The sequence below is a fragment of the Staurois parvus genome, unplaced genomic scaffold (assembly GCF_062004578.1).
Source record: "Staurois parvus isolate SC_StPar_1 unplaced genomic scaffold, SC_StPar_1.0 ptg000832l, whole genome shotgun sequence".
NCBI lineage: Eukaryota > Metazoa > Chordata > Amphibia > Anura > Ranidae > Staurois > Staurois parvus.
In genome coordinates, this window is record NW_028318628.1 from 4146571 (window position 1) to 4161101 (window position 14531).

The 14531-nt window shown below is 39.9% G+C and overlaps 1 protein-coding gene across 1 annotated transcript in view; it reads right to left on the reverse strand.

Annotated features, from left to right (window-relative positions):
• Positions 1 to 14531, reverse strand: part of LOC149443787 (src substrate cortactin-like) — a 64967-nt gene that overhangs the window by 21217 nt on the left and 29219 nt on the right. Inside the window, exons 9-11 of the mRNA XM_089655317.1 lie at positions 11073 to 11183; positions 6006 to 6116; positions 685 to 740 (exon numbers count right to left, since the gene is read on the reverse strand). Of these exons, the coding sequence (XP_089511443.1) occupies positions 685 to 740; positions 6006 to 6116; positions 11073 to 11183 (278 nt within the window). The remainder of the gene's footprint in view (positions 1 to 684; positions 741 to 6005; positions 6117 to 11072; positions 11184 to 14531) is intronic.

The following is a 14531-nucleotide window of genomic DNA, read 5'->3' on the forward strand; positions in this document are numbered from 1 at the left end:
CTCCTTCTGAAGGTTCTGATAGTTGCCAGGCACATTGTCTTTAATTCTTTAATTGACATGGAAGGAAATGCAGGTCAGGACAGTTGTACTCAGCATTCCTATTCCAGGGTGGTGACTCAAAGTACTAAAGCAGAGTGACATCCTGGAGAAGGCCAGTAATGGCAGCTATTATTCTTCTCACATGACAGGTTTCCTTTTTAAGGTAGAAACGGGTTTCTTTTGAATGTCTCATTTGTCTATATGTGTGGAATTCTGTATATAGCTCAAAAAACACATCACTTTTCAGTCATGCACTGTGATCATATGGACTCAATGGAGAAAAGAGCAAAAAGCTCACTACATTTCATTCTTCATTGTACCAGAACAATATACAACGTGGCTTTTCTTTTGAGTCATGCCTGCTGAAAAAGAGTGGATTCCAAAATACTCTATTTGCCTAACAGACACCTAGCTGGGAGGTGTGGGGTTGGTATCATTATTATCAACACACATAAATAATGTCACTTGGCCATTCTATCCCTTTTACAATATTTAAATACAAAGTAAGCATTGGTTTATGGGTGTAATTAAGATACTAGGTCAATAGGACAACCTGAGATTAGAATTGTTACAATTTGACAAACAAAGAAAACCTTTCTAACCAGTCATTACTGGATAGTAAACAGTACAATCTGATCTCCTCACCTTGTCCACACGGTCAGTCTGTACTCCAAATCGCCCTCCAAACCCTTTGGCATAATCTAAATGATCAAAATAATTTTCAGTTTTTGAAATTTAACCACTAGCCTACAGGGTACTTATACCCCCTTCCTGCCCAGGCCAATTTCCAGCTTTCAGCGCTCTCACACTTTGAATGAAAATTGCGCGGTCATACAACATTGTACCCATATGACATTTTTATAATTTTTTTGTGACAGATGGAGCTTTCTTTTGGCGGTATTTAATCACCTCTGGGTTTTTTATTTTTTCTTAAACAAACCAAAAACCACAGAAAATTTTGAAAAAAAAATGTTTTTCTTAGTTTTTGTTATAAAATTTTGTAAATAAGTGATTTTACTCCTTCACTGATGTGCACTAATGAGGCTGCACTGATGTGCACTGATAGGTTGCACTGATGGACACTGATAGGTGGCAGTGATTGGCACTGATGAGGAGGCACTGGTAGGTGGTACTGATGGGCATTGACAGGCATCACTGATGAACACTGAAAGGCAGCACTGATACATGGCACTGATATATGGCACTGATAGGCGGCACTGTTAGGCGGCACTGACTGGCACTGTTAGGCGGTACTGACAGGCACTGTTAGGCGGCACTGACAGGCACTGTTAGGCGGCACTGATGCACACTGATAGGCAGCACTGACTGGCACTGATAGGCGGCACTGACTGGCACTGATAGGTGGTACTGATTGGCAGTACTGATTGGCAGCACTGATAGTTGGTACTGATTGGCATTGATAGGTGGCACTGACTTCACTGATGGGTGACACTGAAAGGCAGCTCAGATGGGCACTGATATGTGGCATTGATGTGCACTGGTAGGCACTGATATGTGGCACTGATGTGGCACTGATGGGCACTGGCATGAGGCACTGATGAGCACTGACAAAAGGCACTGACAGGAGGCAATGCTGGGGCTACACTGATCATCAGGGCATACTGATCATCTATGCCCTGATAATCAGTGTACATGTCCCCTCCGCGGAAAGCCGATTACCGGCTGTCCTCTCCTCTGGAGCTGTCAGCGTGACAGCTAAAGAGGAGAGAAATGCCGATAACCCGCATTTCCTTGTTTACATGTGATCAGCTGTGATTGGACACAGCTGATCACATGACCGAGCCGACATCTTCGGCTGTTTCCATGATCGGTGATCCGCTGTGTCCGAGGGACACAGCGCACCGCCGATCGCCGTGCTGCGCGCTCCCTGAGCCGCGCATGCGCAGTGAGAATGGGAGGACATCATATGACGTCCTCCCAGAACAGGAGAACCACCTTGCGCCCGTCATATTACTATATGGCGGGCGGGAGGTGGTTAAAATAGAGATTGCTGCCAAGAAACTATCTTCTCATCTCCTAACAGCAGCCAGGAGAACCATTCCCATGCATAGGCTTTCCACTACGCCTACTACATGGTCAGAATTGGTTAGGGTTGTTGCTGAGATTAGAAGAATGGAGTACCTCACTGATATGCATGCTAGTTTTTTCCCCCTTGGGAACCATGGGATCTTTACATTTCCGATGTGTCTGCTCAGATGTCTGATGTTCCTAGCTAATCCACTGTTATGCACTGACATTCTAAGTGTCTGCATTTCATCGATGAACCTGTTTTCTTTCTTCTTTGTTGATTTGTGACTGTTACTACGAACTCTATGCAACCTTATGTTTGTTGTATGCCTTTTAAAACCCAGTAAAAACTAAATAAAAAAAAAAATAGTGATTGCATCACAATGTTTAACCACTTGAGCTCCTGAGGATTTACCCCCCTTAATGACCAGGCCTCTTTTTGCTACTTGGCGCTGCACTAATTCAACTGATAATTGCGCGGTCATGCAATGCTGCACCCAAACGAAATTTACTTTATTCCTTTTTTTCACACAAATAGAGCTTTCTTTCGGTGGTATTTGATCATCTGTGCGCTTTTTATTTTTTACGCTATAAACAAAAAAAGGCCAAAAATTTTGAAGAAAAACAATATTTTTTATTTTCAGCTATAAAAAATATATAGTAAACTCAAAGTTGGTTATAAGTTTAGGCCAAAATGTATTCTGCTACATGTTTTTGGTAAAAAAAATCCCAATAAGTGTATATTGATTGCTTTGTGTGGAAGTTATAGCATCTACAAACTATGGTATAAATACTGCAATTTACGCCATTTTTCTGCTATACAGCACTGGGCTAGTTTAACGGACAATTGCGCGGTCATGCAATATGGTACATAAATGAAATTTACATCCTTTTTTTCCCCACAAATTGAGCTTTCTTTCGATGGTATTTGATCGCCTGTGCGGTTTTTATTTTTTGCGCTATAAAAAAAAAAGGCTGACAATTTTGAGGAAAAAAAAACAATATTTTGGACTTTTTGCTATAAAACATGTCCAGTAAAAAAAAATATGCAAAAATCAAATTTAGTCATAAATTTCTGCCAAAATGCATTCTGCGACATGTCTTTGCTAAAAAAAAACCCAATACGTGTAAATTAATTGGTTTACGTGAAAGTTATAGCGTTTACAAATGGTTTTTTTTATACTGATAATGGTGGCGATCAGCGAATTATGGCGGCGATCAGGGACTTATGGCAGCGACCAGTGACTTATGGCGGCACTGCAGGACTGCAGCGGACATTTTGACATTGGGGGGTACTGATTTGGGGTCACTGACATCCCCAAAAACACTAATACAGTGGTCAGTGCAAAAAAAAAAAAACTGACACTGTACTAATGGCAATGGGGAGGAAGGGGTTAACTTTATTTAGCAGGGAAGGGTTATAGGAGTGAGGGGAGTGTTTTACTAGGGGGCGGGGGTGTGCGCTGGGCGGGAGAAGGCTGATCGAGAAAGAAAAACTGTTCTTTCTCGATCAGCTCATCCTCGAGCTGTCAGGGAAGTGACAGACAGCACAGCTACTGCAGCTGTGCTCTCTGTCACTGTTTGCCGCCGATCGCGGGACATAGCCGATAAGGAGCGGCTGTGACCCAGCGACTGACATCTGCGGCAGAGAACTGCGGGACAAATAGGGCGGCGGCGCGCCTCGCGCGCGCCCCCTATTTGTTTACAAAACACACGTCTTAAAACGTGGTTTTGCCTGTGAGTGCCGCCCTGCCGCCGTATATGTACAGTGGCTGGGCGGCATGCGGTTCAGATTTTAGGTTTTGTTCAGATGGATGATGGCACCTGTCCTACATGCGTGCTGCCATTGTTTTGGCATCTGCATCCACCCTAGCTGTTTAGACATGAGCCATGAAGGAGCAGCTGCTTGACCCCAAAAACATACTATTTATGTTAGCATCCACCTCTGTAGACTCTGTACTCCTGAGCTGGGGCTGTACTCAGCAGAGGCTAAGGTAACAATTCAGATTGTCCTGGAATATGCACTTCTTGCTGCCTTCAATGGACCGGGGTAGTCCAACGTCACTGGATACATAGAAAACAAAAAGAGGGCGCACCAGCCTAGTGCATTATCATAAAAAATATTTATTAAAAGGATAAAAAGTATCATACTCACAATGGACAAAGGCACATCACACTAAACAGCGGTGTCCAATCCACACTGCAACTAAGTCCAAAAAATGGAACCCTGGACTTCCAACTGGCTAACGCGTTTCGAGGACTCAGCCTCTTCCTCAGAGCCAACACACTAAGAGTCTGCACCTCTCTACGCATTATTCATTTGGAAGTCCAGGGTTCCATTCTTTGGACTTATATGCAGTGTGGATTGGACACCGCTGTTTACTGTGATGTACCTTTGTCCTATATGTCTATTATGAGTATGATACTTACTTTTTATCCTTTTAATAAATATATTTTATGATAATGCACTAGGCCAGTGTGCCCTCTTTTTGTTTTCTTTGTATTCAGTAGACTGCCTGCATGAAATTAGGGGCAAATACAAACCCCAAAACAAAGGAAGCCTGCATGCAGGACGGGTGCCAAAGCACAAAGCCTTAGAATATCAAGCAAAATGTATAAATGACACTTCAATGGGCACTTAACCTGTGATTTATTATTTATTATATGGTATGCACACACATACAAGTTATTTTCCCATATCTACTTATAGAATAAGAAGACCTTCTTTCTCTTTTGTTAGATCTTTGCAGTTTATTGGAGGTGTAACTATCGTACAATATCAGGTTGGTCATGGACTAGTAGCAAAAACATGGCTACAGTAATATGGGTGTGCCCTATACAAATAGGAAGCAAAGCATATGGCAAATACAGCACAAAGCAGACAGAGAGGAGACAGTCATAGGCTCTTTAGTTGTAAACTGTCAATAGAAATAATATCAAACTAGATTCAGTACATACCGTGCCATGCACATTATGATAGTAGAAAGATGTTTGTGCATTTTTAAATTTACTGTAGCCGGCTCCAGATCTTGGAGTATTAACTGCTTCTCTAATCAAACCAGTTCAGAGCATTTGTTAGAGGTACTGTAGACATCATTAACTGGTTACCCTGCTTTAAGGGGTAGTAAAGTTTTTTTTATTCTGACTATGTTTCCTTGGTAATTATAAATGAAATCATGAAAAAGTGTAAGTTGCTTAGCCTGCATACTGATCCTCTGGCTTCCCAGCTTAATGAACCATGACTCTGCAGTAAGTATTAAGTTAGGAAGTTTACATGACTGCTTGTTCTAGGGCTAGGTCAATGACTCATTTAGAAGTGTAACTTAAGGATCAGTATGACAAGAATAAGTAACCGGAGCACATGTATTTCTCACATGATAGTTTCTGAGAAAGCTTTACATTTTAGCAAATAGAACTTATTAGTTCTGGCTGTCATTGGCGATTTCATATTTAAAGTTACCTATCACAAGGAGAGAAGGGTATGCTAGACTGAGAAAGAACTAACACACAAGTATAAATGTAGGACTTCCCCCATCCTCTGGAACTCACTACCCCAATCCATCAGACTGTCACCTACCCTCCTCACCTTTAGGCGCACCCTGAAAACCCATCTCTGCAGGGAAGCCTACCCCACCCTCACCTAACAGCCAATCTCCTCCACTCCTTCTACCACTCCATCCCCCACAGCCACTTCCTCCTGTACCACTATCCCCTCCCTCCTAGATTGTAAGCTCGAAAGAGCAGGGCCCTTGAACCCCTCATGTATTGTATTGTACTGTATTGTCTCATGTTCTGTCCCCCACTATAATGTACAGCGCTGAGCAAACCTTTTAGTGCTATATAAATACTGTATAATAATAAATAATAATAATAATAATATATGACTTCTTGATAGGGGCCAAGCACCAACATCCTGATCTGTTGGTTCTACATGTTACCTGTCTGAGATTCATGGGGCTGTAGCTGTTCCTTATGGCTCCAGCTGTGAGCAGATTTATCTTGTCTGTCTTTCTGTACTCCAAATTTCCCACCAAATCCTTGAGAATGATCTATTGAGGCCAAGATAAAAGTAGCAATAAAAGTGGAAAAGCTACATATTAATAATAAAAATAACAAAACACTAAATATATTATTTACTGATGTCCAGATATCATTTACAAAGTATTCTAACAGTAAATAGAATGAACCAATGTAGAAACTGGTTTTACTCTTTGAATCCATGCTGTCATTGCTAAATTATCAGCTGTGCAAAAGCAACAGATTTAAATCTCAGACTCTTTAGCAGTGATCTGTGCAGAGCCAGGAGATCTTCAACCTATTCTGTACATGGACACTACAAATAATATTTATTCACAATGGCCCTGAAAAAAATTAGGCCTCATGAACACTGGGCGTTTTTACAGCACCTGTTTTTGGCTGCTGACAGTAAATTCCCCAGAATGTTATCCTATGTGTCCATGTACACATAGGCTCTTAGATTGTAAACTCCAAGGATCAGGCCCTCCTAACCCTCTTGTATTGAACTATATTGTTGCTGTATTGTCTCCCTTTATACTGTAAAGCGCTCAGCAAACTGTTGGCGCTATATAAATCCTGTATAATAATAATATTAATAATAATAGGCTTTAATCAGCGTTTTCTGGCTGGAAAAAAAAAACCCAGAACTAGTGGGTTTCAAGAGTAGTTTTTTAGCTGTATAAATGCTCTAATGCTGGTAAATGCTGTAAAACGCAGCAAACAGGCATTTTTGAGCAGTTTTTCAGACCAATTTTTTTTTTTAAGGAATATTATTGAAAACAGACAATTTACTACAATAAACTCCTACTTTTCCCAGTCTGCTTTGCTTCTCTTGCTTCTGACATGTTTTGTGTGCAAGTGTTCTTTGCAGCTCCATTGTCTCATTTCTCATTCTACTTTCCTGCTCTTGCTGCTGACCTTTGCTGTGTGCAAATAGGAATATTTCCCAATGACCTTTGAAGGTCATTTCTCAGCTAGCAGGACTGAGTGCAAAAATTAATTTCCCAATGTCCTTTGCAGTCCCAATGACGTGCTCTATTTGCTCTTGTGCTCTCTCTGCTCTCAAAATGGTGATGAAACAACTACACAATGACTATTTCAAGGTGCATTGTGGGAAAGTGGGAGTTACAAATAGCAAAGTGGCGTGTTGTGGAAAAAAACGCTAACACGAACAAATGTGACTAAATGCGGAAAAATGCAGCTACATGCTAATGCAAAAATGTGGAAAAACTTGCATTTTTAAAGCAACTTTATACAGCTAATGCTACCACCATTTTTGAAATGCCCAGTGTGCATTAGGCCTTAACCACTTGCCCTCCATAGGATTTACCCCCCTTCCTGACCAGGCCATTTTTTTGTGTTACGGCGCTGCGTTACTTTAACTGACAATTGTGTGGTCATGCAATGCTGCACCCAAATTAAATTTACATTCTTTTTTTTTCTCACAAATAGAGTTTTCTCTTGGTAGTATTTTATTGCTTGTGCGGTTTTTATTTTTTGCACTATAAAAAAAAAAATAGCAACAATTTTGAGAAAAAAACAATATTTTTGAATTGTTGCTATTAAACAAGTCCAGTAAAGAAGATTAAAAAAATCAAATTTTGTAATACATTTAGGCCAAAATGTATTCTGCCACATGTCTTTGCTAAAAGAAAATCCCAATACATGTAAATTAATTGGTATACATGAAATTTCTAGTGTTTACAAATGGCGATTTATATACTGGGAATTTTTTTATTTTTTTATTTTTACTAGTAACGGCGGCGATCAGTGACTTATAGTGGGACTGCAGGACTGCAGCAGGCATTCTGACTCTGGAGGGAACTGACTTGGTGTCACTGACATCCCCAGTGACACCATTACAGTGATCAATGCTAATAAAAAGCACTGACACTGTACTAACGGCACTGGGCAGGAAGGGGTTAACATGTAGGGTGATCAAAGGGTTAACTGTGTGCTGTGTGTGTTTTACTGTGGGGCTGTGTGTTTGTGCTTCACTGCAAGCACACTGCTTTGAATGGCTGTGCTATGCACAGCCATACAAAGCAGTGTGCAGGAGCTGACAGGGGAGAGAAATGTTTTGTTTACAAACAGTTCCCCCCTGTCGGAGATGCTTGGCAATCACCGGCAAGAACCCGGTGATTGACAGCCGTTGCCTCGTGCGCCCCCTAACTGGAAATGCAAAGTCACGTATATATATAAATATATACATATATATACACTGTAGCAGTATTTCTGCTATAGGGTGGACGGTAAGCGGTTATAGTTATTATTACATTGTAATATCCATTGTAATGTTTCATCGTAACAATTAGGACAAAGCATGTACATTATTTGCCATCTACATGACAATTTAATTGTTTCTAAGGGAAAGATTCCTTATAATATACAGAAATAAAATGAAAATTAGAAGCAGAAGAAAGTGTTAAACTCCAGCATTATCTAAGACTTCTTTTTAATTCTTGATAGTACAGAAGGGTGAAAACTTTTTTCAGCCTTTTATTGATGATGGTGTGGGGAAAACAAGAGTGCCACACTAATGGTTAAGGAGTCCAAGAGTATTTATTTCATAACAAAATCCAAAGATAACAATCTAACATGTTCAGGAGCTGTACATTCCCCTTTGTTGGGGATCCTCTCCTCCAATAGTGTGCTGGTTGTGTAAAAGATGCAAGGCAGCTAGTTACCTAAAATTTAAAATCACACTCTTTCCACTTTCACAAGTCCACCATGCCATTCAATCAGCAGTTGAAGTCCTGATGAGAAGAATGTTATAGCCCTCTAAATTTGTCAGGTTCTTATCTTTAAATTTCTTGAAGAAATACTCTTTGACATCTTAACCTTTGGTGTGGAGCTTTTGTATTTGTTCCATTTTCCTGGATTAAAGAGCCACTGTGAATTGAAACCAGCTTTGGATCCAGTCCCTCTAACCTTCATTTTTTCAAAAGTTTTTTGTGCTCTCCTTGCCTCCCATTTTGCGGACAACATTATGTTAACAGAAAGTGAGAAGATATCTCCAGTGGGGACAAAGACAGTAGTAAGAACCTTTAAAAATGGAAACTGAACCACACCACTGCTAGGAGGTCCAGGTACAACTGTATCCTGATATAAGTCAGGAGGTCAATCCAAAAATTAGCCAAATTATTTTGGGGTTCAAAAAATGTTCCTTCTATCAGGGCTTGAAAACAATGCAAATAACCTAGAAATGAACCGGATCATAAACGTTATTTCTTCCAGAGTGATTACAAGCACAGACATTGTCAACAGCTGGTTTGACGGGTTATCTGGACCTTTTAGCAGTGGTGTGAGGCTTCAATTTTATTTTTTTTGCATTAGACTACAAGCAAAGGAGACCATATACACTCACCAGCCACTTTATTAGGTACACCTGTTCAATTGCATGGTAACACAAATTGCTAATCAGCCAATCACATAGCTGCACCTCAATGCATTTAGGCATCTAGACTTGGTGAAGACAACTTGCTAAAGTTCAAGCTGAGCATCAGAATGGGAAAGAAAGGGGATTTAAGTGACTTTGAGCATGGCATGATTGTTGGTGCAAGATGGGCTGGTCTATATATTTCAAAAACTGCTCATCTACTGGGATTTTTACACACAACCAACTTTAGGGTTTACAGAGAGTGGTCTGCAAAAGAGAAAATATCCAGTGAGCGGCAGTTGTGTTGACGAAAATGCCTTGCTGATGTCAGAAGTCAGAGGAGAATGGGCAGACTGGTTCAGGATGATAGAAATGCAACAGTAACTCAAATAACAACTCGTTACAACCAAGGTATGCAGAATACCATCTCTGACCACACAACTTATCAAACCTTGAAGCAGATGGGCTACAGCAACAGAAGACCACACCAGATGCTACCCCTGTCAGCTAAGAACAGGAAACAGAGGCTACAATTCGCAAAGGCTCACTAAAATTGGACAATAGAAGACTGGAAAAAGGTTGCCTGGTTTGATGAGTCACAATTTCAGCTTCAACATTCAGATGGTAGGGTCAGAATTTGGCATAAACAACATGAAAGCATGGATCCATCCTGCCTTCTATCAACGGTCCAGGCTGGTGGTGGTGGTGTAATGGTGTGGGGGATATTTATGTGGCACACTTTGGGCCCCTTAGTACCAACTCAGCATCATTTAAATGCCACAGCCTACCTGAGTATTGTTGCTGACCATATCCATCCCTTTATGATTACAGTGTACCCATCTTCTGATGGCTACTTCCAGCAGGATAATTCAGGAAGTAGATCACCACATCTCAATCCAATAGAGCTTCTTTGGGATGTGGTGGAATGGGAGATTCACATCATGGATGTGCAGCCAACAAATCTGCAGCAACTGCGTGATGCTATCATGTCAATATGGACCAAAATCTGAGGAATGTTTCCAACACCTTATTGAAGCAATGCCATGAAGAATTAAGGCAGTTTTAAAGGGAAAATGGGGTTCAACTCGTTACTAGCAAGGTGTACCTAATAACGTGGCCGGTGAGTGTAGATCCTCAAGGGTGTAGAAGCTGCCTACCCAGAAACCATAGTATTTGTATCAGTGTCAATACTTTAAGATTGCAATACCAATAACATAACCTTAATTATGTCAGGACACCAATACAGTGGTTTCAGAAAGACCCCTAATGCTGCAGAGTTACTGAAGAGACTAACAACTCGTTATGTGTCACATATCAGATATTGAATCTGACTTACAAATGAAGTTGTCAATCTTCACTTTCTATATGAATATTCACTTCCTTTAACCAACTATGTGAAAAGCAAATTCCTGAACACTTTGAACACCCAATTACAGTATGTGCAGCTGTTTTTCAAATTATCAGATAAATACAATGAATATTCAAACAGTTTATTTGGTGAAGATTTTCAGTGTATGTTTTAGTAAATCCTCCACATTATTTCTGTAATCACAATCATAAATCATAGATTCATGCATTTCTTTTTTACTATAATGGGTGGTCTACATACCTGTCTGAGACTGATGTGGCTGTACCTCTTCCTTGTGGCTCCAGCTGTGAGCTGATTTATCTTGTCTGTCTTTTTGTACACCAAATTTACCTCCAAATCCTTTTGAACAATCTGAAGACCATAAGTAAAAAATAAGTGAAATAAACTAATGGAATTCATGATGTGATTATTTTTTCACAGTTGCTCCATTGTCTACAGCAGTGGTGGTTAACTTATGAGCTAAAGAGGGCCTCAAATGTGGCCCCTGACATCACCAAAGAGCCGCACATAATGTTAGATACAGTATATGTAATGGTTGAGTGGGCTATCAGAAACTGAAGACCTAAAAGAGGACGTGAAGGTCAGAGAGTGTGGAAATGCTACATTGCTGGCTGGGGATATGCTACAGAAGGCAACACAAAGCTGAGATGGTTACATGGGGTTAGTAGAGATCAATGCTATTCCCACTGTTCCAACTACAGATTACTGAAGTCTGAGAGCTGCACAACATATACCAAAGGGCCACATGCGGCCCTCGGGCTGCACATTGGGCACCAGGGGTCTACAGTTTAGGCTGCAATCTGCAGAGGTGTGAATTAATGGTACACTCCAGTAAAAAGTAAAAATAAAGCTTTGAGATTTTCTTACTTTTTTACATACAGACATAGATAAAGCACACCAATTCATTCTACTCCCCTTTGTCAGTATTCTGGTAATCAGAGAACCTTTGCTTGCGATGTCAGAGGCCAGGTGTCGTTTTTTGTTGTTTTTCCCATGGAAAAGGTCTCACAGAAAAAATGTCAGTACTAAGACTTTTATTACAGTCATCAGGTTCACACTTGCCTTGGAAGTTTGAGGCTCCATGCTGACTAGCGGGTTTTTTTTTTAAGCTCACAAAACACTGGAAAATGCTGGATAAAAATGTTGGTAGTAGTGTATTTTTTCAGCATTTTAGGAGCGTTTAGAAGCGTTAGCATTTTATTAGCGTTTTTGCATTACATTTAGGGGGAAAAAAAGCCTGAATAAAAGATGTTAGAAGTGTTTTAGTAGTGTTTAGTAGCATTTAAAAGCATTTAGTGCTTTTTTTTCTGCCAGAAAAATGCTCCCAAAAACTCTACAAAAATGTTTTTTTTTCTGCTCCTAAACGCTGAAGCTTGAAAAACGCTATTAGCCTAAAATAGTGTACATGGACACATAAAATAACACTATTTAGCTTTTAGGAGCAGAACAAAAATGCTGATAACAGCTTCTAAGAGCTTAAAAAAAAGTATGCGTGGAGCCTATGGCTATGGTAATACAGGAAACAGAAATAGAGGAAGATGCAAGGCTCAGAGTTCAGGAAACGCACTCACAGTTAGCTACATGAAGGCTGACTGCAGGGGATTAGAGAACCTTTGGATTTTGAGCACTTTTTAAAAAAGATTTCTCCAATTTTTGTTTAGTAGAAAATGAAATTAGTGCAAAGCCATCGGTGGTCAGGAATACCAAATAAACCTGTTCACAATGTATTCTTAACCCCTTTCTGCCCAGTGTCATTAGTACAATATCAGTGCTTTTTTATTAGCATTGATCATTGTATTAGTGTCACCGGGGATGTCAGTGGCAGTTAGTTCCCACCCAGTTTCAGAATACCCTGCAGTTCCACTATAAGTCATTGATCGCCTCCATCACTAGTTTTATAAAAAAAAAAAAAATTCCAGTATGTATACCGCCATTTGTAGACGCTATAACTTTCACGTAAGTTAAATTTACATGTATTGGGATTTTTTTTAGCAAAGACATGTCTCAGAATACATTTTGTCTAAATTTTTTTTTAAATGTTTTTACTGAACATGTTTTATAGCAAAAAGTCAAAAACATTATATTTTTGATCGAAATTGTCGGTCTTTTTTTGTTTATAGAGCAAAAAATAACAAACACAGAGATGATCAAATATCACTGAAAGAAAGTTCCATTTGTGAGAAACAATTACATAAATTGAATGTATGTACAGCATTACATGCCCGTGCAATTGTCAGTTAAAGTAACGCAGCGCCGTATCACAAAAAATGGCCTGGTCAGGAAGGGGGGTAAATCCTCTGGAAGGCTAGTAGTTAAAGTAGTATTCCAGGTTTACATTGATTTTAAATAGTTTACATGGGCCTGATGCTGCAAAAGTATAGAACAGCAGACATAGCAGCTGCAACAGTTAGTAATGGAAATAGTTTGGGCCAGTCAAAGCAAACCTGGAAGTCTACTTTAAAAAACAGTGTCTATTTTTATTTGTAAAACATTTTCTTTTAGAGTTGCCCCAAATGTCATTAAAAAACTTGTATCATTTTATGGTGATTGCAAGATGACCTACCCCATACCTAAGGATTCTGATTATATAACCTTACATGAGTGTAATGTAGAATTGTACAGTCACAACATACTTGTTACAGTTTTTTTAGACCTAATTAAATCTTTTCTAAATTCTACAGTCATTCATCCTCACCTAATTATAATAACAGGACTGTATCTCCACACAAGTTGACATATCTGTAGAGGTCAACCTGTATTTAGTAGATTGTACCATCTGAGTGTATCATTATGATCAGCATTAGAATTGTCATATTCTCTGGATCCTTTGGTTGTCATCAATGCACCTATGCACATAAATCAATTGCTTCCAAAAGCAGCATCAAACAGCATGTTAATGTGTATGTAAACTCTATAAATGAACTTCTCTAATTTGCTCCCTTTTGGTGTTTTAAAAATACAATTGAAAGCGATTTTGTTATATCTGTATCTCATCTTTGTGACTTCTACCCAGTTCTGTGAAAAAGAGATGTTCTGTAGTACAAAAGGGGAAGTACCACTTTAAGTTTTTGTCCCCAGTTGAGGATTGGCACCTCTGGAGAGTGGGGGGGGGGCAGGTACACGACTTTGAGACAGGTACCCGCTCCCACTTCCACTGCGATTGCGTAAGGCAATTGGAAGTGGAAGTTGTCCTCCCCTCTCTCACCACGTAGTCTTCTGGGACACATGACAGGTCCCAGAAGACTTCAGAACCACTCACAAAGAGCAGCGCTGCTCGTGCATGCGCAGTGGGCACCTGGCTGTGGAGCCGCAAGCTGTCACAGCCATGTGCCCACACTGAAGATGCCGGTGCCAGGGAGAGAAGACGGCTGGTGAAACCAGTGGTGGTGAGGACACTGCTGGAGTGAGGGACAGGTGTCTGTATTTCAAAAGTCATCATCTACAGTTTTTGTAGCTGCTGACTTTTATTTTTTTATTAAATCAACTGTAACTCCGATATAAGTTGTCACCTTAGGACAGGAAGTGTGTTACTGGCAGGATCACCAAATGAAAAGAAGGGAAGTGAAAGCTTGAAAAATAAAAGAAAACCAATGTAGCAAACACATATGCTAATTGGTAAAATGCAATATATTGCATTTTGTTATTGGGTTTATTTATTACAGGTACTTCTAATGCCCATTCAATTTATATAGCACTTTA